Source organism: Siniperca chuatsi, linkage group LG19 (assembly GCF_020085105.1).
Source record: "Siniperca chuatsi isolate FFG_IHB_CAS linkage group LG19, ASM2008510v1, whole genome shotgun sequence".
NCBI lineage: Eukaryota > Metazoa > Chordata > Actinopteri > Centrarchiformes > Sinipercidae > Siniperca > Siniperca chuatsi.
In genome coordinates, this window is record NC_058060.1 from 17,497,160 (window position 1) to 17,524,685 (window position 27,526).

The 27,526-nt window shown below is 39.0% G+C and overlaps 1 protein-coding gene across 3 annotated transcripts; it reads left to right on the forward strand.

The window, feature by feature from the left end:
* On the forward strand, window positions 1–27,181 carry dnajb6b (DnaJ heat shock protein family (Hsp40) member B6b). 3 transcript variants are annotated; one of them, XM_044176779.1, is made up of 11 exons: window positions 1–206; window positions 7,412–7,532; window positions 9,750–9,859; window positions 10,830–10,895; window positions 11,188–11,292; window positions 15,658–15,789; window positions 15,903–16,047; window positions 16,848–16,918; window positions 18,181–18,204; window positions 22,918–23,076; window positions 26,158–27,181. In XM_044176779.1, exons 2-11 carry the CDS (start codon window positions 7,468–7,470, stop codon window positions 26,265–26,267), a joined length of 987 nt encoding a protein of 328 aa, XP_044032714.1. In that variant the 5' UTR covers window positions 1–206; window positions 7,412–7,467; the 3' UTR covers window positions 26,268–27,181. The 3 variants fall into 3 exon arrangements, with proteins under 3 accessions (XP_044032714.1, XP_044032715.1, XP_044032716.1); XM_044176780.1 differs by lacking the exon at window positions 18,181–18,204 and having other exon boundaries at window positions 4–206; XM_044176781.1 differs by lacking the exons at window positions 18,181–18,204; window positions 22,918–23,076 and having other exon boundaries at window positions 7–206.
* The last annotated feature ends 345 nt before the right edge of the window (window positions 27,182–27,526 follow it).

The window sequence follows — 27,526 nt, forward strand, 5'->3', positions numbered from 1 at the left end:
CATGTGCGATTGTGGGGCAGTTCTGATAACCGACAGGACTTGAAAGCAGCAGCAGCATAGCGTGCTAGTCGGTATCAGTAGCCACATCACCAGCAGCAAGCAGCAAGCAGCCACCAGCGGCTACAGTTACAGGTTCCGCACTCAGGCGAAGACAGGGGAATAGCAACAACATAGAGGATCTCGGAGCAGACATTTCCTTTAAAGAGGTGAGCACTCGTGAAACTAATAGAAATTTAAGTGCTAGCATATATGTGTCGACGCGGCTTTACTTTGCTGGAAGAGCGTTGAATGTGTTTACGGTCTCCTGTCGCATAGACTCAAGTAACGTTACATGTGGGGATGCTGTGGTGTCGCAACCTGATGGCCCCCGCTATCGTCGGTATCATAAATCATATATTATCATTATTTTACAACAGATGTAGTTTTCAGTTTGAGGACAGACTGAAGCTAACGTTCAGCTAGCTTGAAACTTAACAAATGAGGGGAGCTCCCTGCTTTTGCCTTTCTATCCTAACCAAAAATAATGATAACTTAGCTACAGCTAGCTATACAAACCCTTTCAGATAACGTTTATGGTAAATAGGTGGAAAAGATTTGATGTTAAAAAATCTGGTGTAGCTAGCTAACGTTAGAAATATGTTTCTGTTACCAGTCCAAACGTAGTTAGTTACGTTAGTGGAGGTCTGTAATACCAGTCCAATATTAAAGTTACAACGCCACTATTTTTAGAGCTGTTTTCACTTGTTATGTAACGTTTTTGCTATTTTATTAATATCCTCATGCTGTGTGTCAATACATCACAAAACTGTTCATTCGCCTTTAAGACTTTCTGGAAGTTTCTGATCGGTCTTTGTTGTGTTTCCCAAGTTACAACACTGTCTTCTGATTGGCCTGTTGATGTTAGCTTCCAGAAACATTACCAACAGAAGAAGAAAAACTATTTTTCAGTCTGCTTATTCTTTAATTTAGGCTAGAGTTGGTTTTCACTAATGGTTGCCATTGGTTACAGAGGCCCTGGAGAGAGGAAGTAGTAGAAAGGATTAAGTTGAGTACATGAAATACTATATTTAAGTGTAATAAAATACAGAAAAATAACATTGACTGCAACTAACATTATTTCAAATATTGCTTTCATGATCTAAAATGTGAATAGAGACAAGCAAACTTTACATATATGAGGCTGTAGTGCTGAAACAACAACACTTAATTGATTAGTTGACACTAAATTAATCGTCATCGTTTTGATGTTTGAGTAATCTTAAGTAATTTATGGAGCCAAACATTTGCTGCTTCCAGCTGCTCAAATGTAAGGATCATTGTAAATTTCAGATTTGTTGGTTTTGGACTGTTTGCATTTGCATTTTTTTTTCTTTTCTTACTATTTTCAGATATTTTATTAGACTAAATGATTAATTGATTAATAAAAAATAATCTACATCTATGAATTGACAATGAAAAGTTTTGTTAGTTGCAACCCTCTTAGTCTGTAACAAGCAAACTTTGGTATTTTTACTTGATGAATGACTGTAACAGTTGATTGTGTTTAAAATTCAAATATATTAATTTGGATATTATTTCTGTTATGTATTTGGTAAAGAGACTAGACTACAACACATTTAATCAAAACAGGGAAATTACTGCATTTTCAAGTAAAAGAAATGCAAGTGAGATGAAACATAACCTCTAGGATGTACTAGGTATTAGAATATGTTATACAGTATGTCATGTTGGCATTTACCTTAGAGTTTGACTGTGTACTATGTAAATACTTAGGTTGGTAGTTATACAAAGGTTTGACATGCATTCATTTAGTCATTTGAAGGATCTTTGAATAACCACTTTTGTAAATTAAGTTAGTCAGGTTTGACTTGTGGTAGCTCCATCTTTATGAAAATGTATTACAGTGCTAACAAGCTACTCTGATGAAACAAGCCACTTATTTTGATTGTGGTAATGTTTGATTAACACAGAGAGATACTGTAGTTTTTTTATTTGGAGAACCTCTGTTAAATAAAATTTTAACATGTGCAGGGTCTTCTGAAGCAGTAATTGTTTATAGATAGTTTACCAATTTTCATTAAAAAATACCCAGATTTTTTAAAAGCAGCAGATCAGTTTTACCAAGTTCTGCTCTCTGGATTTTATATTCCACACATTCCAATTTGTGAATGGATAGCCTGTCCAAGAAGACAATGCTCACTGCTGTTTACAGTAAATTAGATCTTCTTGGTATAATGACCTCTTTAGAACATGTTTCCACTAATAGAAAGTAAAGAGAAAAATCCAGAAAACTCAAATGAGCTGCTGATCATGTGCACTCTGTAGTGTTTGTATCACGAACACTCCACTCGTTGCTATGACTCATTTCAGGTAAGGTAGAAGCTTATTATTGTGTTGTGTCCTGCTGTCACCTGAGTCTCTGTTCTGTCAGATGTGATGTGTGTTAGGTGTTCCTGTTAATGTCAGATATTTGTTGGTGTTTGAGTGTTCTTGGACACTGGCATACCTACTCCAGCTGCCTTTGTTGATTGCAATCACAGTCGGTGCGACGATGTACTCAGTGTTCAGTTTGTAACAGTATGAGACTGGGTTTGCAGGTAATTATTTTATAAAATTAACTTAGTAGGGTAAAAATGTGCCTAAAACAAAAGGGATCTAGGGAAGTCTAATCAGAGATTTTAACCAAGAGATAAAACCTAGAGCTGCTAAGCAGGTAATTAACTGGGGAGTTGCTGTGCAGACGGAAATCATGAAAGCTTTTACAACACTGATGTACCTTTATGAGCCCATACCCTGAATGTCTGCTGATAGTGACATCATGTTGCTTATAGTAAGTTGCGCAACATAACTTCGGCGCTAATAACTTGTGATGGCTGTCACTGTTTATGGTTATGTTTATGGTGAGACCGAGTCTGATCCGATATTAATTTTGATTATGTATTTATTTATTTTCTCAGTGCACACTTAGCCTACAATAGACCCACATTAAAATTAATGAAGTAATTTAGATACGCTTGATAGCTGCTCTGCATTAAGAAACCTTAATGTGTGTCATTGTACAGCTACAGTATCAACAGGATACTGACTTGTCACAGATATATCAGATATATATGGTATATCTGTAAAAAGAAATTGCAGTACAAAATGTTGTATAGTCTGCAATTCTATGTAGTTTTGACCATTATTTTTCTATTTTGAGACAATGCTCATTTGCAGGTTCATAATTTTATTTTGAGGTTGTACCAGAATAGGTTTACTTGGTTTAATTTTCAAACAACACTATATTTTTTCTCATACTGCACATTGCTGCAGCACCTTTTTTCGCTTGAAAGCTCTGTTTTAGCTACCGAGTGAGGTATCTCACTTCTGTTCGATCTTTGATGGGAGTTGCACATGCGCAGTACCTAGGTAAGGACTGCTAGCCAATCAGAAGCAGAGTAGGGCGGGTCCTGACGAGCAAGGTAGTACGATCCAAAACAACGTCGCTTCAGCCGGTAGCTATGGCTTCGGTTCAGCCGTACATGTTGGAGCCCGAAACACAGGCAGAACACCCCGAGACTGGAGCAAAACGTTTCAGAGTGGTAAGTTATTAATTTGTAACATTTTACACATCACATCTACATCACAGTAACAACTTTATGCCAATTGACTGCCTGGAGGGTATCTAATATTATTTTAATTTCATATTTAGGTGCACTTGTGGAAACTGCTCCATTCGTGCATTATGACGCTTGTGACATTTTGACGTAGATACGTTACGGAAGGCTGGACCACAATCGAGCTGTTTTCAGGCAGTTCAGGAGCAGTGTTTTCTGTGGGAGAGGGTTACTCCCTTTGTGGTGGGGCTTTTTCACTTTGCAAACCTATTACATGCACAGAAAAGATATAAAAGCCAAAAAGCATAATATGACCACTTTAAAGTTCAAAATATAGCTGATGTTTTTAACCATTACTATAATCTTCAACAGTAAAGTTTATACTTCCTCAATATAATCTTCAACAGTAAAGTTTATACTTCCTCAATAAAACTTTTATCTGTATGATGTGTTTTTTTTTTAATGCTAAATTCTTTGGTCTAATGTGTTTTAATTGTGGGTGAAAACTTGTTCTAACCTGTTCTTCAGACCTGGAGTCAGGACAAGTATTGATGCACTGTAATGGAATTTACCCTATGATTATCAATTATTCACACACTATGACCCAGCATTACTGTACATAAAATGTGGATCCCAAATACTGCAGAAAACTTTCAAATGAAAGTCTAAATAAATTTGTAGGTACTACATAAAACATCTTTTAGTTTTACTCGTTTCTTGTGATTAAACATTGTAAGAATTTGACTTTTAGTCTCATTTATCTACTGTTACACAATATTGCCCCTTCAAAGGGAATCTAATTTGGCACACCAGTACTGCACAGCTGAAAAAATAAAAACTTGAGCAGATGATGTTGTAATCTCTTGCTGCTCAACTTGTCTGGAAGTGTTTGCTCCAAAATCCTGTGTAGAGTCCTGCAGAGTCAGTGCTTCATGAAAAGTACTGAGCTCAAACTATTGCTGTTGACTTCTGTTAACTAGCCATGCCCCTGAACCCATGAACACTAGTTTAATGAGGTAGTAAGGTCTTTTTCTGGCAGCCTTCATTGAATAACCTTTTCTTCATCTATCCATTGATTTTTTTTGGAGTTGCTTTTCCCTTGTACCCTCCACCACTTGCTCCTGGGAATCTCCCATTTCAAAGCCATCTGGGTGATATAGACCCTTCAGAGAGTCCTGCCCTGAGGTACCCTTGCAGTTAAGTCATCCTCACTACACCTGTCAAAGGGTAAGTGGTGGGGCTGAGATCCTCACAAGTTACCCAGAACACCACAGCTGGCTCCCGTAAACACGGGTGAAGCAGCTCATCACTGAGGTATTCACCTCTTCATTACTTCCTGTAGAACAAAGCCATCTGCTCTGTATATAGGTTTCATTTTGACTGCTTAGATGTGCAGTCGCATTTTTTTTTTAAGTGTGCGCGTGTAGCCATACATCAGCGTCAGATTCAGGATCAACCAGTATGTTTGTGGATCAGCTCTGCCTGGAAAAGCTGCTTTTTCATCTGTGTTTCTCTGACTATGCTCTAATTAACAAGACTAGTGCTTATTTCAGGAAAATTGAAAATATAATAATGGACTTCTTCTGACTGTGAACTGATAACTTTTCTAACCATCACCTCTGGTTCACTGAGGCACAGAGATTGACTGACCCACACTGAGGCAGGGTTCACGCTGAGCAAAGCAGGAATCCATCAGATCTGGGTTAGCTCTAATGCTACCACAAGGCATAACTCTGCTCATAGTACATGCATGGATACACATACATACACATAGAGCCATGAGTAACCACATCTCTAGCATGTACTAGTGTCCATTAACTCCCGACTGCTGCCGGGGACTGGTGACCGGGGAGTAGGTCAGTAAGTGAGGTGGATAAAAGAAGATACATTTAATATGATGAGTCAGGACATTCGGTTGGTTTTTTAGAAAAATCCAGAGGCAAACGATGTTTTTCTAGGTCATATCTCTATATTTATACTTTGGTCTATAGTGGGATGTGGAGATAGAAAGAAGGACGTTATGACGGATAGATTTTAAATCAGTTAATGGGAAATTCAACAGAAAAAGAGGGGGGAGATAATGTAGTGTCAGAGGGAGTTTTGGAGTTACCAGCTGACTCAGACATCTGAAAGAGAGGAGTTTAGGGCCTGTGCCATGTCCCAACCAGGAGTTACTCACTGGCACTGCCATGTGCCAAAAAACCCCAACCCCCCACATGCCCATAACACACACAAACACAATCTAACGGCAAAGGCCACAGGTTATAAATAGCAAACAAACAGGACACAGTGGACTCCCAGTGTAAGTAGTCCTCACTGGTTTGTTTATCATTTGTAGTGCGATTGCTAAGATATCTCTTGATAATTAATGGCCGACTATGGGTTTGCTTGGTATTTTCCTCATTGTTTTAGTTAGCCTGTTGGCCCCCGATGAATGATTTTGCGTGTCTAAGAAAGACAAATGCTTGTCGAGTTGTTTGAGGTTCAAGGCCTATTTAAGTGTGGAAACTTTGGGTGTGATTTATCTGGTTTGGTCAATGCATTTTGTGTCATAGATTTGTGTCTAAAGGTTTGTTAAGAGACCACAGTAAACAGAATTGGTGTGGATTTATCTCCTAACACTTTTTTTTTTGTTTCCCCCCATAGAGGTGCAGATTTTATGGTTTAGTTGGGTTACATTGTTTATGTGCAGGAGTGTAGTAACTGCCTTGCAGTATCATTTACTTTTCTTTCTTTTTTTAAAAAGTGAAATAAGATTTTCTGAGCTAAAACATACAGAGATTAACCTTTAAACTCTGTAGCTTTAATCTGAGAGAAGAAACAGATCTCCCACTTAGCCCCCTTTTTATATGGACCACAGAGCAGAGCCTGAAAACCAGAGCCTGCTCTCCTTGTATCGGTGTTGAAAGAAAACTTGTGACATACTGTTTAAGTCCCACCCACAGCAAAAATATGCCAATAGCGAAGTCTTATCCTCTTATTAACAAACAATTATAAAAACTTGCTCCCCACAGAGTGTGATTCGCACATCACATCAGTGGATTATGCACAATATTACTCAACAAACTGAACAACAGAGGGTAGAACCTAGAGGGCAAGATATTATAAAGGTCATTATTAACTGTCATGGATACCCAAATGCAACCTTCATTGGACACATGAGGACGATGGCAGCTAAAGGCTATATTTGGTTTAAAAAAGATGTTGTCCACTGTGACTTGACAGTAATGAAATTGATTTACACTTTGAATGAGCATAGGTTGCTGCAGATGGTTAAGTTTATGTCTAGGTATTAGTCTAGAGATCGTTATGTTGAGAAATACTGTAACAGGGCTTCTTTCTTTTTTCTTTTTTTAACAGTAGCTTGTAACCCCACAAACAAATGTAGTTTGCTAATAATGTGCTCCATGGCCTTGGACGTAACGCTAAGTTACTTCTTTAGGTAGTAAGCTAATTAGCCGGACATGCTAATGATTGCAGCTTACGTTATGGGGGAGGATTTAGTGAACTAAACATTGGAGGATGGCTAGCCACTGACATTTTGTCATGTGAGCATATTTGTCTCTGTCTCTTTACATCAGAGACTGGATTCTGCAGAAATGTTTTACATCATGAAGCTCATCCACACAAAGTCAAATCTTTGCTGCTTTTAGTAGATTGATATTTCTTTGTATCTACCTCTAGATACAGAATGCGGAAGAGATTTTGAGTGCATGACTTTGATGACAATGATGTTTTGGTGCACGTTACCACCTACAGTTTATTGGGCTTTATCTCTCCAAGCTAGCATGTCTTAACTAACTTTCTTTCCACAGAGGCCACGCAGAGGACCCTCACATAGGACAGCAACTACAAACTCACAGACAGAGCCATGGTGGAATACTACCAGATATTAGGAGTCCAGAAAAATGCAACGCAAGAGGACATCAAAAAAGCGTAAGTGCCCCTGAGTGTTTTTTTGCTCTATTTCACTCCGGCGTTGTTGTTAGATCTTGGCCACTCAGAGGGGTGTAATAGGTTAATTATATCCCCCTCTAGCTGTATAAACTGACACAAGGGGAGAGAGAGAGCAGAGAGACTGCAATGCAGAAAGTTTCCACTCTTCCTGTAACCTTGCCGCTGTCAGATACCTTCCACCTACACTCACCCACTACATGCAGTCGCCCACTGAACAGACCAGTTCCAGTTAATTACACTTCCTCAGGTTTCTCACTAACACCTTTTTGTTTTGACAAGTGAAGGGTTTCTTGTAAATTGAAGTGTCTATTTAAATGTTAAAGACAAAAATATTCTTGTTTTGAAATCAGGTATGTGCTGCGGAGGAAATTAAACACAGTTTTGGTTACTGCAGTAAGTAAACTAAAATCATTTGAAAGAGGAAACTATTGAACACTACTGATTATTGCTGATCAAATCAACCAGTGTAAGAGGATCCAATTAGCCAAGAACCCAGAATAGAAAGACAGTGAATGCTGAGAGCCTGCTATCTCTATGCACTCAATTGTTGGCTGCCAAAGTCAAATGTTACCTCAACTGACACCAATCAAAGTCATATCTTTAGCCTGTGACCCCACCTCTCCCTTCTTGATCTCTGATCGAATTGTTTGCCACGCTAGCGGCTTGGCTCTAGGGATGGCAATGTCAGTTGGTCAGTCCACAACTTTAGTCCAGGCTGAATATCTCCACAACTATTGGATGGATTGTCATGAAATTTGGTACAGATATTCATGGCGCCCAGAGGACAAATCCTAATGAAATTGGCAATCCCTTGATTTTTCATATAGTGCCACCATCAGGCCAAATTTTGTTTTGTTTTATGACTACACTTGCAAAACTAAAGACATTCCCATCATCCTCAGCTGTACTTTGTTTAGTGCTAATTAGAAAATGTTGGCATGCTAATACTCTAAACTAAGATGGTGAACATGGTAAACTTGTTAACTACCTGTTAAGCATCAGTATGTTAGCATTGTCATTGTGTGCATGTTAGCATAATGACATTAGCATTTAGCGTAAAGCACTGTTGTGCCTAGTGCTGCGTTCATGTCATATCAGAGTCATCGTAATTACAAATTTCCAACCTGTCAATAGTGTTCACGTCAACTTCCTAGTTGTAATTGCGAATGGGAAACGCTAACTTTTTTTGAAAGCTTCAATATATCTGACTTGGCACTTACTTATAAGGAAGTTAAATGTAATTAAACCCAAATTAAATGGATATGGTGTTTGTCATTGCACAGTATTTCAATCCTCACACGACCAACTCTGCAATCATTACAACCGTCTTCATTATGTGAAAACTTGCAAGTCGTTGGGAATCTTTCCCATCTCTACCATCCATCACATGATGTGAAAGCAGCATAAATAACATAACATAAAAAACAGAGCTGCTAACATGGCTGTAGACTCTTAGTCTTGTTTGTTGATTAAATGTGATGGGTATGAAATTACAGCCAAGAGAGTTAGAGTTAATACTGTCCTCAGAGACTTTTAAGCTGAGTATTCAAAGGAAGATAATGGCTGCTGTGGCTTTTACTAGTGAACATACAGGCCTCTGACCACAAAGAACATGACATTATTCCACTTAGTCTGGCCGGTTGACCATTGGCCAGCGAGATAATGTCACAGATTACAACAAAGACCTCGACTACAAAGACTATTCACTATAGATCCATAAGGGAGTCAAACCCTGGATTATGTGCAGCCTTTTTTGCTGGCTGACTCTCAGTCCCTAGTCTGGTCCACAGCATCTGTGTGTCTGCTGCCGGTGCTGCTGCTGGGCCTCGAAACAAACAGCTGATGCAGCGTAAGCCGCTGTGCGAGCCTACGCTGCACGTCAGTGGAGTTCAGGCTGTCTTTGTTATTTCTGCATGGGTGGGGAGACGGACAGTGTATGTATGTATTTGTGTGTGCGCATAAAGGGGTGGTGGGCGTCTGTGTGTTTGGTGTAGGCATGGTTGCAACCCTAAAAAAAGATTTGCATGTAGATATGTGTTTCTGATAGGGGGACGTCTGTTATACATACATACACATTTTCCACCTCCCCATTTCTGTATTAAGAACTGACTATTTGCCCTTGGCATATCTACAATGTACAACAATATTGTGTGTTTTGTCTCTATTTTGATGTCCATGTCTGTATTTGGTTCTCAGTTACAGAAAATTGGCATTGAAGTGGCATCCAGACAAGAACCCAGATAACAAGGACGAAGCAGAGAAAAAGTTCAAAGAGCTGTCAGAGGCATATGAAGTGCTCTCCGATGGTAAGGTTTTTCTGCAGAGGGAGAAAATCTGTTATATAGCCATGTTAAGTGCTGAATAAATGAACATGACTGGTGTTTCTCTCTGTTTGAAATGAACATTTAAAAAAACGTACGTGTCTTATCATTAGCACCTCAAATTTAAAAGTTGACATTTGTTGTCATCTCTGTTAGTAGGGAAAAGCAAGATTGCACTTCCATGTCTGATTACTAGGGCAAGGTGTCAGTTTAAAAATGTTGTTGCTATTACCAGTATGACAGACGATTCCAACTTTCAGTACTTTACAGTTTTTGTTTGTGCTACGGACAAATCGGTAGCAGCTCTGTAACAAAAAAGCATTACATAAATTTATAGTGCATCAAATGTGCCGAGCAGGTAAACATTTTCATCAGTCATGTTTCTGTTTCTTAAGTGGATATAATTACCAGAATAATGCTGTAAATATGAGCGTAGAGCGTCTGGAATTCAAATGCACACACAGTCACAAGAAGCAGGTATTGTTGGCATTTACAGCACACAATGGCAGACTGTGTTGTAATGTGTAGGTCAGAGTTCTTGTGGGGTGGGTTTAGGTTTGCTTTCTGTTTGTCATAAACGGTTATCTGTTTGGCGTGTAAATGTGTTCAGACACTGGTGGTTACGCCCATTTTTTTTTATTACAGCAGCTTTATACAGTTTCAAATACTCACAGCAAATAAGTCTGCATGCAGATGGTCAGACTGATGAATTCAATGCATAAAACGCATATCAGTTGGATGTGATTTGGAAATGTTGACATGTTTTTGATCACTATAATTAGTTGCAGTGAAAAGCAAAACGGGGCAGTTTATTTGATGCTAACAGATGCAATGTGAAGACTTTCGTGACCCTAACTGAGGTTTAAAATACAACAGGGTGGGGAATTTTCTCTTTCTGTTGGTCTGTTTTATCTGTCTCTCTATCTTAGCTAAAGTCCTACTTCTCCCACTACAGAAAACAAAAGGAATACTTATGACCGATATGGCAAAGAAGGCCTTTCAGGAGGAGGAGGAGGAGGAGGTAAGGAGACTTTCAAAATAACAAAATATTTAAGTCAGTGCCATGGAATTCAGTTCTAATGTGGAGATGGCAAAATATGATCAGGATTAAAAATAAGCTATGATTTTGAGTCTCTGTAGACTTGATGTTCCTACACTGTTCTGAAAGTGATTTAGCCACCAGTGGAAGTACTAACAGCTTGGTATTGCATTGGTATTTTTAATGACTTGTAATGATAGCTGTTTTTCTAACCCTGCATTTTGTTAAATCATTGTATAGTTTATGAGCTTTATTGTTGTTTAATGTTTTACAGGAGGCCATTATGATCACTTTGGCGGCGGTGGCTTCACATTCCGTAATCCCGAGGACGTTTTCAGGGAATTCTTTGGCGGCAGAGATCCATTTGCAGATTTGTTTGGTAAGTTCGTTTCATTTCTGGCGAGGCACTGATTGGATTTCTTGTTTTCAAATAGTAGGAAGAAAGATGGACTGAAGGGAGTCATAAGAGTGGGGAGTACGCAATGGCTATTATTAACTGCATAATTTTATCTGGTCAGAAATATACACAGATGACCTGGGAAGGCTCAAGAGAGACAGGGAGAAAAGGAGAACATCCTGTAGGTCCCTGTTTTTATGTAATGTAAAATACTGATATTTCTGTTTTCTAATTAGTTTTTCCTGTTAGCTGTTAGTTAGCAAGTCCTGCTGTGTAGAAATGTGGAAGATGGAGCATTAGACCCAGGCAACCTTCTGTAAAGCCTGGTGCTAATCCCCCATAGCAATGTAATGTGCATCCCCAATACTCTAAGCACTGTTCAGCTCGGGAGGTCATCTGCCACTAAATGTCTCATGTTGGAAAATACTGAGTATCTCTGCTCTTCATTACATACACATAAATACATCTAGAGATAAACAGAGCAAGCTTAGTTTAGGTGGTAGGAGAAAGTTCGAATACATGTTGAGTTAACATTGAACCATTTCATCCATATTTTTTCTTTAAAAGAAATGTCACATCTTTGACAGAAAATTACTTTTTATTTAAACTATTTTGATAATCGATGAATGGTCTAAGTTATTTTTTCTAGCAAAATTGCCAAAAATAGCTTCTCAATTGTGAGGATTTAGTGCTTCTCCCATGTGATAGGAAACTGAATATGATTAGGTTTTAGACTGTTACTTTAATTAAACAAGCAATTTGAAGACGTCACCCTTGGCTTTGGGAAATTGTGATGGGCATTTTTCACTTTTTTTCTGACTTATTTTTATAGATTAAACGATCGATCTATTAATCAAGAAAATAATAGATTAATCGATTTAATAAAAATAATTATTAGTGGCAGCCCTACATCTAGTTCGTATGTTTTTTGCTCTATGGTGAATTTGCCTCATTTCTATCCATTTTGACAGTTGTGGACTTAGATTATTATATTATTATTATTATATTATTAAGAGTAGTTACTCTTAATATTCTCAGCAGATACTCATCTCTTTTGTCTACCACAGTTCTCTGCATTTTTCCCAGAAGTGCAAAATTAATGTAGCTTTTTGGTTTTTATATAACCCTGTTGACCAGTGGCTGTTCATTTGTTATAATGACATCTTCTTGTAGTGGTCAATAATTTATATAATTGTATATTGTATATTGTAAGTGTCAGTAGTTGTATTAAGTATAATATAGTTATAGGCCTTTAGAGCCTGCCCTGGGTTGTCTGGGTTCAGCAAAAGGCTGATTGGAAGGCATGCGTAATTCACCCCGTGTAGCTCTAAATATGGAGTTCAGACGCAGGCAGAGGATGGATTTGAGCGTCTACATCACTCAACTGGAATGCTTTCACAAATAGCTTCCGTATTAAAACAAAAGCAGATGTAATAACACCAAAGTGTGTGTGCGCTGTGTGTTTCCATGTGTCAGAGCACATGTAAAATGTGGTATGATGCGAGCACTCGAGCGTGCGTGTACAGTATAAACTTATTGAAAAAACTGAATCTAATATAAATTATAAGTTATTAGAAATTATGCTTAAAAAGCCAAGTCAGGTTGTCATCTTTTAAATCAGATAGTTTTTATAAACTTCTTTTATGACTCTGACATGTATTAATGTTATAATTTTTAACATGTATAACATAAAGTGGTGGAGCACAGCTGTTGCTGTTTACTCTCTTCAGTAAACAAGGACTGTTTAAAAAAAGCCAAACCATGAAGCTGTCTGCAACATCACACAGGAGAGTAAAGTTCAAGTTCTATTTTGACTGGGGGACCTTTATTATGCTTGACTGGTATGCAACAGATAGGACAAAACATCCATCTTGTCAAGTTTATTTCAACTCTATTTTAAGTGTTTTTCCTTGAATAGATTTATGTAAAGAACCATTTTGCTTTTCTTGACTTCCCTCAAGATGGCAGCTATAGAAAGAGGGTCCAGATATGTTTTTAAAATCCCATCCAGCCTCCAGTCCTGATTGTCCAGCAGCTTGTCTCGGTGAGCAGCAGCTGGTCCTGTGGATCTGTCACTCACCCACCTCAGAGCGGCCAGCAGACTGAGGGGTGGGGGTGTGTGGGCTGTGGAGACAAATATGGATTCACACGATGACGAGGGCTTAGTTGTCTGCCAAGAACAGCGCACACTCATTCTCAAATGAACATGTGAAGAAGTAGATAAGGAGATAACAACAGACTGTTTTTACACTATACTTTTTGTTGGACATACTGCAGAAATATAAAAAAAAATGCAAAAAAATCCCCCCCAATATCTCCCTGGGCAGCGCCTATAGGTGGACTTGTAACAATTTGATTTAAACAGTTGCAACTTTTGTACATTATGGTGTACATGCACATTTTGAAAACCCATTAACACTGTTCAGGGTTATATGGGTGTGGCACATTCTTCACTGATTTCATCTCAGTCTTTGTGCTTGACAAGTCTTTTAAAGTTCTGTCAGCGCACAGAAGTGTGAGAGCGCTTTGCCTTAACTTTTCTCCCAGCTATCTCTTTGTGTACACTGATCATGTACACAAGAATTAAACCAGAATTCCAGTGTTTAAACAGCCTTTACATCTGTCTCTTTCTTCCACAGATGTCTGCTGTCTTACTGACAGCACTGTAAGAGCTGAACTGTCTCCTCTAATGTCTTCTTCTTAATAAATGGACAGTAATGCAGTTACAGCAGTGGTCGGGATATTTTAAGCTTTCTGTCAGAGGAAACAAGTGAAGCTTTCTTGTCGCTGCTACGGTTCATTCAAGGTTGAAGGAGAAGAAGCCTTCTTTCAGCAAATGGTGCCAATGATCCAGCCTTATCCTGCTGGGGTGACCCAGATTGGCAGCGTGCAATTAGTAGCATGTCTACAGGGCTTTACATAAGAATTAGTGGTGGGCACTTACAAACCGATCAAGCCGCTCTGACATCCACCTCAGCTTTTTATTTTCAGATACTTAAAGGTCCAGTGTGTAGGATTTAGTGACATCTAGCGATCAAACTGCAGTTTGCAACCATTTGAATACCGCTCACCTCACCTCCCCATTCCAAGCGTGTAGGAAAAACTACGGTGGCCGCGAAACCCGCGAAAGGCCAAATCTAGAGCCAGTGATTGATTTGTCCGTTCTGGGCTACTGTAAAAACATCGCGGTGCAACATGGCGACCTCCGTGGAAGGGGACCCACTCCCTCTGTAGATAAAAACTACTTATTCTAAGGTAATGAAAACACGATTCTTATTTTCAGGTGATTATACACCAATGAAAAATACTTCTAAATATTATATTCCATTTCTGCCAACAACAGAGCCAACGAATCATTATCTAATGATTCATTAATGTAGAATCTCCCAGTCTGTTCTCTAGTAACTCATCATTATCTACTATATAGTCCTCCATTAGGAATTATTAGGGAAGTACTTAGTAACGATTCATCGATAATCAAGTCGTTCCTGATTTATTCCTCATTTGTTTCTCAAAATTTTGTGCCCTTATTGTAAAGCGTTACCACTTTATTTATTATTAATATTTCGTCATAACACGTTGTAGCCAATCTTTCACTCGAACGTTATGTAACGTTAACTGTTAACCATTATTTGTAGAATCTTTTTCATTAGCTTATTTAGGTTGCAACAATCTTGTACAACTCACCCCAAATGGTACATAGGCGTATAGTCTAAAATGTAGTTAAATTTGCTTCAAAAGTGAAAGTTGAGTAGACGTCGTACCATAGCCTAGCCATCAATTTGACAGCTATTGAACGATTTTATTACACCAGTAAGTGCAACAATGACAACAAATACACAGCTGGTCCAGTGAGTTTAACGCTAATACTGGGCATGCGCGAGCTACTTTGCTATGGATACACGTACTATATGTGTACTGTCAGGGTAATTGTCCGTTTAAAAGCGTGGCAAACTGACCAAACTTCATCAAACACGGACAAACAAACATCTGTGTTTGTCTGTGTCTGTTGGACAATGTTTGATTGGTGTGTGCCATGGCCTTTACATTCGTAAGTCCAGTTTTCTAATAGATAAATGCTGATTTTGCGCCGTATCTGCTGGATGTGTAAATAGGCAACTGTTTCTTAACAAATTCTCCATATCAACAAAAAAATTATAATACGTCAGTGTTGTGTTTAGAGGTTGTTTCTGCTGCTCCAAGTGACCAAAAAAATTAACGCAGGTTTAAAGTTTTTTTTGAAGAAAAAATGAAAAACCTACCACAAACTTGCAATACAATATGACCTGAAATGCTCCTCAATTTCTCATTCATAATTTCTAATTTGTACTGTGTTTCCCTCCACAGCTGATGATCCCTTTGACCCTTTCTTCGGTCGCAGTCGCCAGAGGGGCGCAAGCCGAAGCAGGATGGGGGGACCGCGCTTTGGTTTTGGGGGCTTCCCAGGATTTGGGCCTGGCTTCTCAGGGTTCGATTCAGGTGCGTACATCCCAATAAATAACTCCAAATGTAGTGGAAACTGAATTCATCATGAATTTATGATGCTTTTCCATTTTGACTGAGGTTTTTCTTGAATGTGTGCTCTTTTGTAGGATTTAACTCATTTGGAGACATGGGAGGAGGATTCACTTCCTTCTCTTCTTCATCTTTTGGCGGTGGGGGAGGAGGAATGGGTAACTTCAGATCTGTGTCGACCTCCACCAAGGTCATCAACGGCAGAAAAATTACTACAAAACGGTACTTAAATGTCAAACTTATTTGTTTTCTTGCTGAGAGAGAGAGAGAGAGAGATGATAAGATCAATATCACTCTCACACTTGTACGGTAACTATGAAGCTACAGCCAGCAGCCGGTTATCTTATCTAAGCATAAAGACTAGAAACAGGGGAAACAGATAGCCTTGCTCTGCCCAAAGGTAACAAAATCTGCCTACCAGCACCTCCTAAAGCTCATCAATTAACACCTTTATATCTCTTTTTTAATTTATTTATTTTAATCCATACAAAAACCAAAGTGTAAAAGCAACCAGTTGTGGTTTTACAAGACGGGTTATATGAGGGGCTATTTCTTGAATGGGCTGTGTAACTTTGAGAGGCTTTCCTGGTTGCCTGCCATTTACCTCACTGTCACAACAAGACTCCAGGAATTTACTACGCACACAGTCAAGAGGTAGTCTGGCACATAACCTCCTGTAACACTGCGACATGTGATTTTTACACTGCATTTTTGTTCAGGTTAAAGAAACGTGGTACAATGTGTAAATCAGTGAGCTTTAGAGGTGCTGGAAGGCAGATTTTCTTACCTTTGGACAGAGCCAGGTTAGCCGTTTGCAGTCTTAGCTAAGCTAAGCTAACCGTCTGCTGGCTGTAGCTTCATTTTTACTGTACAGACATGAGTGGTATCAATCTTCTCATCTAACTCTTGGCAATAAAGGGATAGTATTTCCCAAAATGCCAAACTATTTCTTTTATTATCTCTTTACCATCCTGACTTCCTGATCTCTGAAGAACCATTTCTGCTTTTTGTGTTTGTTACAGGATTGTGGAGAACGGCCAGGAGCGGGTGGAAGTGGAGGAGGATGGTCAGTTAAAATCCCTAACAGTTAATGGTAAGGAGCAGCTCCTAAGACTGGATAACAAGTAACTATCTCGCCACAACATTTGACCAACATACAGTTTTCTCACCTGGAAAAACTCGCCCAGTGACTATGTTTGCTACCGGCGGCTGGTCTCTCCTCTCTCTGTCCTCCTGCATCTCATTCCCGAAGATTTTAGCTTACCTGCAAGGGAGGCGAGAGAGATGTTCACAGTATTTGTATATTTGTATTTATTCCATTATTATGGGGGGTCATTTTGTTTTTGTTTACTAAAATAATTGAATTGTATTTTTTATTTCTGCCATAAGCACGCAGCTGGGTATGTGCTATATTTTTTTTCTCCCTGTTTGGGGTGGATATTTTCTTTCTTATTGTAGCAGGAAAACAACATGCTGTACATTTAGACTTCCGCATGTCATTTTTGCTCTTTTCATTTGACCAATTTAACAAGTGAATGATAAAAGCTTTAACCACTTTGCCCTAATGTCTTTAACTTTAACTTCACCTTGCTAACATGTTAGCTGTTACCATGTTCACGCGTGTAAAATGAATGACATAGGTTAATAATAAATTAATTATAATAACATGCATTTTTCTTACTTTTACATTTGTTTGTGTATTTTAGAGTACCACAGTATGTTTCATTTGTTTCTGCATGATTGCTGATTCCAGGAGGCTGCTTTGTAGTTTCACAGTAACTGTCAGCAAACCATGAACCTAGACCACATAGCAACACCTTACACTGTTACCGGACAGACAGGGGAATTTTCATTCTTTGTAAAAAGAAAAGAAAAAAAACCAAAATATAGAGTTGAGATTTGGTCAATAAACTTCAGTTTGTGTAACGTAATGGAAAGGCTGCCGCAGTCACCTGGTGTCTTGTGTGATATTTCTTTTGGCTTGAGTGGCTTTTTATCATCTCACTCTCCCTGGATGCTTGAGGTGTGTGTGCTTGTGCCTGATCACATTTTAAATCTGCTTCACATAACTGCAATAAAGGAAACCACAGCAGCTGCTTCTTCTGTACACTCACCCATCATACAGCTCACCGTGTGTGCATTATTTTAACCTACTAATGCCTCAGTTTCTGGTGACTCACATGAGGGCTTGGTCACTTACACTACAGAAAACTGGTAATGTGCTGTGTGGGCTTTAGCTAAAATAATCCTGTTCATCATTTATCTAAAAGATTACGAGGAAGAAGTCACTTTGTTTTCAGCAAAGATATACATGCATGCTCGAACCCTGAGGTGTATTTTTTTTCTGTGTGGTAGGTACGCTTTACCTTTACGGACCAGGTGAGAATGAAACTACACCCACTTTCAGGATTCATGTGCCCTACCTCATATTTCTCCATTTCTCTCTTTGCCCCTCCCATCCAGACATTTTTATGGGCTTATAAAAGTGCTGATAGTGCACCTCTTTTGAATACGCCCTCAAACAGAACCTGCAGAGACACCGAGCCAAACTAAGGACTAAAAATTTAACCAGTTGTTCATCTTCTCGTCTATCTGCTAAACAAGAAGCCTCATCTTTTAGCTGGGGAAATCCAATTGGTATTAAAACGTGTCTCAGACATTGGAGACATTTAATAAAACGTAGGTCTGCTTGCAAGTACTAACTTGGCCTCCTATTGAACATTAGGCATGAGAGGCTCAGATTCAAAGTTAAATTGAGTAGTAGTATGATAGCAGTTGGCTCAGAGGTCACTGTGTACAGAGAGGAGTGTGTGTGTGTGTGTGTGTGTTTCTTGAGGAATGTGCTCAGGGCTAGTTTATTTACACAAGCCTCACTGCATATTTTTGAGAGACAAGTCAGGAGTGGGAAACTGAAGAGAAAGAGAAGGGCAGGGTGAGGCCTTTAGTTGAGTAACAACATTGATGTGGTTTACAGTTAAGGCATTTAACATCTATGAATGCACAGTTCGTTTCCTGTGTGTGTTGGTGATGTGAAGGACATGTCTTCCACTATTTGGCTTGTATTTGTTTTGTTCTTTAAATTTCTTTTTCAGCAGTTCTGATTGAATCGGCGTTTGCGCTTGCGCAGTCCTGTTGCTAGGTGACACTGCAGCCCTGCGCCAATCTCTATTGCTTACATAGCCTGTATGCTCTCTCCCCCTCCTCTCTCTCTGTAAGTGTGTGTGTAAATGTGATGAGTAAATGAGGGATAGACGTTGTACAGAGGATATTACTACACGAAGTAGCAATAAAAATTAAGCAGCAATATCTTATCACAAATAATATCTTGATCTTAGGATCTACACAAATATGTCAGCGTTATATTTTCATGTTTTAATCTATATTTAACTTCCTGGAGGTTGTAAAAATCAGGGTTTACATGATTAAATTATACTAAAGAGATCATAATGGGGAGTACAAATAGTTGAATAGGTGTTGCAAGGTTAGGAATTATAATTATGGTGCAATAGCTCCCTCTCCTGGATCAACAGAGGTGTTGTAATTTTGTGCTAGAACTAGAAGTTGTAACATTAATGGATTTTGTCACTCCTATTATTATTCTTTGTCTTAATTTTATTTGAGAGGCTCTAATTTTTGGAACTACAGTTCCCATAATTTGGGTGATATAAACAGGAAGTATAATGTTGCCATGGAGTCAGCTAGTTAGCTGTGGGCTACAATTTGAGCTCCGTTTTTTCTTTTTTGCCTTTATTTGTTTACATTTTGCCAAATTGGCACCATTAAAAGTATGCCGAATTAGCTATTAGCAGTTTCCGTTTGCAATATACCCATGGATGTACAGACAACTGTCACTGGATTACTTTGATATTGAAGAAAACTTAAAAACATCATGATTCTATGCAAGGTTTGGGGTTATAAGGAGCATCTTATTTCTACGATTTTGCGATGGACATCGGGGATAATGGTATTATCAGGAAGTGAAAGTCAAACTGAATCTGACAATATATGTATCATGTCTGTGTGTTCAGATTTATCCGAGTTATGACTCCGAGAAGGAGTATGATGTTTGACGCAAATTGTTAAGGGTTTACTTATGCTGTTTGCAGAACACCAGCATGCACCTGTCCATTTCACTTCAGGTAGTGTCTTTGCCTCCCGCCTCCCCCACAACTCTCACCAGGGAGGTTATTTGAGAACATTGGTCCCCAAACCTTTTTTTACTTATAACCTCTTAATAAATCATAAACTGCATGTCTATACATTGTGAGAGGTGCAGTCAATGAGGGATTTTCCTCTCAGATTATTTCACTAGGATCATTTTTAGAGACCTGATGAGGTAAAACTACAATATTTTGCCAAGGAGAAGCAAAGAATAGAGAAAGGTCAGAGGTAAAATCATTAGACCTTAGTTCATTCCGAGAAGTCTCTGAAAGAAGAAGAATTGCTGCCATTTGCCAGACATTTGAATTTGAAGGTGGACCCTCTTGTGGCCACTAGATGACACTGTTTGTATACAAAAGACAGCATGACATCATTTGGCTGAATGATCATATCCTCAACAGGAATCGCAAATACTGAAAGAAACCCCGACTGTGATGGGTAGAATAACTGGAGCAACACGACATACTCATATAAACATGATTCTTTTATTGATTTTTAATGTGAAAACTTTAATTTCCTCAGTTTAATCATCAATATTCATATTTAATCGTCAGTACACTTTTTATTAGTTGTGATTTGATCAAACTGGCTCTGTATTTCTTGTTAGAAATAAAGTCTTGCTGCCTCGCCTCCTGCATCCATCCATTCCAATATGACACAATACTGTGATTTCCTGTCCTCGAGTTTCCCCATGTTATGAAAGATGGCTTCCTGTCGGCAGAAAGCAGCATCCGGTTTTAACCCCCCCTCGTCTGCTTGACAGCTTAGCATGAAACATCGAATCGTCCCGGAGCCGCTGGCCACTTTATGAACGATGGCAAAGATAAGCTGCCAGTTTCTCTTTGGCCATGTCTGACTCTGAACAAGGACATAGACTATATCTCTCCGTGCTCAGCAGCCGAGTCACATCAGCACGACACCACATGTCTTGAACCGGGGGAAGGTGGACTGTTGGAAATAATCTGGTCCACAGTTGTAGTTGTCATGTAGGGTTAGCCTCCTCCTGAACAGTGATTTATTTTAGGCTTTAGGCTCCAGCCTGCTGCAAGTGAGGCTCCTTTTGTCTGTCACACATAGATTTTGTGCCTGTGTGTGTTTAGGTGTTAACCCGGGTGTTTGTGGCTGTGTACATGCTCCTGTATTGCAGTCTGGGGAGTGTGTCTTACAGCTACACACAGCATTGTTTCGCCCGGAGACAAATGACAAGACAATAGCTGCAAATGAAAGCATCCAGGAAACTCAACTGTGTTCACTCTGCTTTTCAAATTAAGTCCAGAAAATAAAAGGCCGCCTTCGTGAGCATTGAAAGATCTCATTATCACCGCTGCTCTTTGATATTGTTTTTGTTGAAATTAATTAACTGATGATAGATTATGCGATTTGATAGTGGAAGGAATCTTATCACCCAGGTAACCGGGGCCCATAATAGATGCAAATATTGATCCTCTAGAGCAAAGGAGTCTTGGAACAAAGCACACAAGCTTGGAGTCACACACATGTTGGCTTAATCCAGCTGTCTAACTTCACTTGATAGGATCACCAGACAAATGCAGGTTGGGATTAGCTGTTTTTCCAAAGCTGGATAGAGAACGAGTAGCAGCAGCCTTGGGAGTAAAGCCACCAATTGTCCTGTTTCTGCTGTTCCACTGGGCGCTGGTCTCTCCTCGCAGGGGTCAGCTCTGTGTTTCTGAAAGTGTGTTTGATTTAAAAAGCTGATTTGCAAACTCTGAAATAAAGAAACCCAAGTCTGGGGGCTAAAGCGACATAAATCACCTTAAAGTTTAAGTGTTTTCAACAAGAAAATCAGCTACATGCGGCAAAAATACTCAGCCAATCTTGACCTCAACACACTCGAAAAGCATTTGTGACTTGGGTCAAAATGGAGGTGCAGTAATAAGATGCCTATTCAGAGAGAATTGAAATCCAGCGATGTCTTTGTCTCTGTTAAGACCTGAGCACATGCAGCTGTCCTTGATTGCCTCAAAACCCTTGAGCATCGAAAGAGAGCCATCTCTTTCTAAAATCTATGTCACATAAAGCAAAGCAAAAACATCAAGGATAGTGTTGCAATGTAGCCACAATCCTCTGTGTAGTTATACTTTCTACAAAAATTATTAAAATGACTATATGTTTGTGTCGAGGTGACTCGTGCTCCCACTGGTATACAGCAATATGTCAAACAAAGCTGCCATGTCTCTAATGACATCTGATGTGTTTAAGGCCGGGCTATTACACACTGTGCCGGGGATTTTGAAATGCTGGTGCAGATCCTCTTCTAAATGGGACCAGGTTCAGCACGGCGAGCATCTGGCCCCCTTTCTTCTCCTCTCCACTGCCTTAATTACACAACACAATGGCGATGAGATCTGCCTGTAATCTCGCAGCATAATAAGTCCCCCTCCTCCCCCCCATACCCTGCCTGCCACTAATTCAATATAAATGTAAATTACCTAGAGAAAAGAATAACCAAATCTCATTTTATTTACATGACTAATCACAATAAAGTCAGGCAGATGAAATATGAATGAAATATAGGGTTGGCGTTTGAAAGGAAGGAGGGGTCTATATCGCCTTAAGGACTCTTTGAACTTCTTGTTTTATATCATCTTTGTTGTTTCATGTTGGTTACATCAATATGCCTTTTTGCACTTGTGCTCAACTTGCTGTAAGAGATGTGTGTATCTATTTTTTTTTCTGTCTGATTGTATTCACACTGCCAAGGGCACCACAAGGTAATATGTTTTCCTTTCAGCTGACTTTTTTTGCACCACACATCTCGTGTCAGACGGCTGAAATTCAAAGACGCTACATAGAAAAAAAATAAAGATTTAATGTTGGTTTGAACACCTCAGGACATCCATCCAGACAGTGAGAAGAGACGACTTAGGTGCGATTCATTCCCACTCTGCTCTGCTCTGCCCGAACCCACAGACATTGCAGCTGAAGATCCCTTAGAGGAAGAGTTTTGTCGCCGCAGACAGACCGCGCTCCCTGGCCTCAGCCTGCACCAACGCTACCTGAGGAACTCCACCCTAAACCCCTCAGAGGAAGAGGAGGAGCACGACTTACAGAGCCTGGGACTAACGAGAGGTCCGCCCACCCGCCAGTGCAGGGCTGGTTAATTACCAGTGCACAGCGCTCTCCTTTAAAAAGTAGAGTCTTAATAAGTGCAGCTAATTGTCTGCTTTTGTGCCTGATGGCCGCACAAAGGACGATGACAAAGAGTGGCGTGTTTGATTGGCAGATGTAAACACCGAGGACAGAGGTGTTCATTAGGCGGCTCTGTTCTATGCTGCAGTAACGACCAGAGGTCAGAGGTCGCCCTCTGTTTTTCTTCATGGGGTCAGGAAGTCGCACACAAAAGCTGAGCAATTATCTGCAACACACAGTCGCTGAATGTTTTATAATGGCAGCTTCTTTAGTTAAGGATATAACCTTCAATTTAACTGCATATTTCCTGCTTGGATGCGAACAAAGGCCCTAATTCTCTTTCTGAGATAATGACACAAACTACTCAAATATGGGTCCTCAAAGAGAGCGTGTTTTTAACTACTGCTGCTGGCTGAAACTAAGATTTTTAAATGTGAGAAAAATCTGCAGCACTTTCTAATAATTCAGTGTTTACTAGCCGTAACTAATGGCTTTATTAATAGTTAACTACTTGTTTACTAATGCTTTATAGATAAGTTACAAATAATTAGGACAGTAATAAGAACAGCATTTTTGTTGCCAAGTTGCTGGTGTTTATCCTCCTCTCGCATCACAAGTAATTTTTTAGCTCTTAAATTCATTATCAAGACCCCTCCAGTGGACTATTCCTGGAAAATGGCTGCAGAGCATCTGGACCACAATTGGAAATGAAATAACAAACAAAACGCCTAGAAAAATGAAAATAGTTTTTTTGAAAAATTCTGTTACAAAATGCATTTTATTAAAATTCTGAACATTTCAAATACTGTATGACAGTTCATTAAACAACAGTAATCCAACTAATCAGTGAAATCTGTGAGATGTTTGGTGAAACTGACAGCTACTATGGACTCACAACCAATAAATGACATATGCGAATACTGCTAATGAGCAACAACAAACATTTACTCAAAGTACCTTTTTTATGGGTTTTACTCAGGTGAAATCATGTTACTAACCTTTCTGACTTCATATAGGTTATAATAATAATAATAATAATAATAATAATAATAATAATAACAATAACTTGATCTTTTATAGCACCTTTAAAAAAAGAGTTTACAAAGTGCTGCAGAAACAGGATACCCAGAAGGCCAAACAGAAATGCCAAACAAAGCAAGACAAAATTAAGGTAAAATTAAGACAAGATAAAAACAATGAAAAACATGACAATGGAAATAAAAACAAATATCAAAAATCTTAAAATCAATTCTAAAGCAAACAGGGAGCCAATGGAGAGAAGCCAGGATTGGGGTGATGTGATGCCAATGACTGTGTGAATGACTTATTCCAGGTCAGAGTGTGAGAGCATTGGTTTGATTCAGGAGATGGTTCTTATTTGGAGGAAGCAGGACTGGACTTTTTTGATTTGTGGTATAAAGCTTAGATCTGAATCAAATAGTACTCACAAATTTCTGGCAGTAGGCTTCAAGTTTGCAGACCATTTTTTGATTTTCCAACAGTTGACATCACTGAGTCTAAAACAGCAGCTAGGCTTTTTGGGTCATCAGGTCTCAGGGGAAGGTATATCTGTGTGTCATCTGCGTAGCAATGAAAAGCGACGTTGTGATGTTGAATGATTTGGCCAAGTGAAAGCATGTAGAATTGTACCTAAAATTGAACCTTGCGGTACACCATAGGTAATGTGAGTTGTAGAGGATGAGTAGTTACCTATGGTGACCGCGTAGGTTCTTTCTAAAAGGTAAGAATACAACCACCTAAGTGCAGTGTCTTTGCCAACCCAGGTTTTAAGGCAGTCAATTGAAATGGCATGATCATCACTGGATTTTTAAGTGTTGAGGGTCAACACTTAGAATATAAATAGTTTACAAAAGCATCATAACTAATAAATAACAGAGTGAAATAACCCCCATTGAGGAGAATGGCACACAACCAAACATGCACGCATGTTGCTTGGATCACCATAATAGGGTTATAACCAACCACCATGGCTCATTTGCTAGTGAGAATCAGAGCTGTTGATATGTTGACTGATAATAGGATCATGTGCATGCCTGACTTAAACAATAGGCGGGATGCTGGTGTTCCATTGGGAATTATAGGGTTAACATGTATCATTACAGATAACTTACTAACTTTAGTTGATGGCTAATAAGTAAGTGATAAACTCTTGACTTTATTAAAGGAATAGTTTCACATTTTGGGAAATACACTTATTTGCTTTATTGCAGAGAGATGAGAAGATTGATACCACTCTTATGTTTGTACTGTAAATATGAAGCTGGCGCCAGCAGCTAGTTAGCTTAGCTAGCAACAGACTAGAAACAGGCAAAGAGCTAGGTAGTAAAATCCTCTAAAGCTCACGTTGCATCTTGTTTGTTTAATCCATACAAAAATCAAAGTGTAAAAACAACTATTTGTTTACGGGGGTTTATGTGCCAGACTATTTCTTGGCCAGGCGCAGTAAGAGTCTTGTTGTCACTGCGAGGTTACCAGCCAACCAGCAGAGACTCCAAGTAGTTACTGCGCCTGACCAAGCCCATAAACCCCTGTAATGTCGGAACATGTTTTTACACTTTGGTTGTTGCATGGATTAAACAAACAAGATATAAAGTGTTAAGTAATGAGCTTCAGTGGTGCTGGTAGGCAAATTTTGTTTCCTGGACAGAGCCAGGCTAACTGTTTCCCCCTGTTTCCAGTCTTTGTGCTAAGCTAAGCTAATCGGCTGCTGGTGCTAGCGTCATATTTAACTGACAGACATGAGAGTGGTATCAGTCTCACTATTTCCCAATATATTCAAAAATTTGTTTAATGACTCAACAGCCAGAGAGATTTTTCATAACCCCACAACCCATAAGTTGATATTATTAATGTCTCTGATCTATAAAGCATTAGTGATTTATTAACATTAATAAAGCCATTAGTTACAGTTTATAAACCCTAAATAAAGGGTGTCTTATTAGAAAGTGTTACTGAGAAATGTAAATATTTAATGATAATATTTTCTCTTTCATTTTGTAGGACACATGGACACCAAGAGGAAGAAGCTGTGGCTAAAGGAGGCAGAGTCCAAAAAGAAAAGGGCTCCTCGACTCTTCCCTCGGTTTGGTGGACTTGGTGCCTTTTTTTAAACACCCTCAACCCAACAATTACACACACTCACACACACACACACACACACACACACACACACATATATATATGTTTGTTGGCAGAAGTGCCATCAGTCATATGTGGCATTAGTTCATCGTTGCTATGTATCGGAGGCCCAACATCCCCACTGCTGCATCATATCTTTTGTTGTCTATTAGCTGCAGTGCAAAGCATAACTCCTGCCTGCTTTCATCAGCAAAACGGTAGCCTGTAGAGACCTCACTTCAATGTTTTGTTTTGTCCAAGATACAGTTTTTTAGTGGTTAAGCTTTTGCTATTGCTGTATTTATTGTGGGTGGGCCCTGTGGATGTACAGTGAGCATTCAGAGCCTTAATTAATCTCCTATGATTAGACTTTTTACAGCACACATTTTTAGAAAGTGTGTTTGAAAGACTTCAGGTAGACGGAGAGTTACAGTAGCAGCTTTGTAAGCATGAAAATGACTGCAGTAATACTGTGTGAGAATAAGTGAAGGTCAAGCTATTCAGTGGATCCTTTTTTCAATAGAGACGAGCAGAGAGAGGGATATCTAGGCAATGTGAGAGTAAAACAGAATGAAAGCTCCTCACTCCTCCATCATACATGAAAAGTGACTATCAACACTCTTACAGTAACATTATCCACTCTTTTACGACTACTCCCAAAGGGTGAAAAATAGCTATTAACCCCTCAAAGTCATTATTTTATAGGTTTCGTTGAACCGAGTGGATTGAGCAACAAGCTTCCATGGGTTTTTTTTGTAAAAGATTCCTTAAACTAAAATATTGTTTCCCTCATCTGATTTGTCCTTGACACGTTGTTCTCATGATTATTGTAAGTGGAAATGTAGAAATGTCTGAGAAATTTTCTTTTTTTTTGGACTCTTACCAATAAATGCTTAAAGAAAAACAAGTCTTTGTGGATAGTCAACTTTTTATTGTATTGTATAGTATCATAAAATCATTAAAAATAGACATACATGTATATTTTCATAATTAATGAAAAGTACTATATACATTGAAACCTGCATTCTTTTTTTTGCCTCTTCAGGGCAGTGTAGCAAGCTGAAAACACAGCACTAACACCTTATCACCATATAAAGATGATTTGGCTAACGTGTTAGCAAACAGTTTCTTATTTATACAACCAGCAGACATGGAGCAAACATTAGCTTTTATATGGAGTCATGTTTCTGACCACCTGGCAAATGTAATCCAATATTCACTCTCATTCTAGCTCTGTTTTTGTCTCCACCAA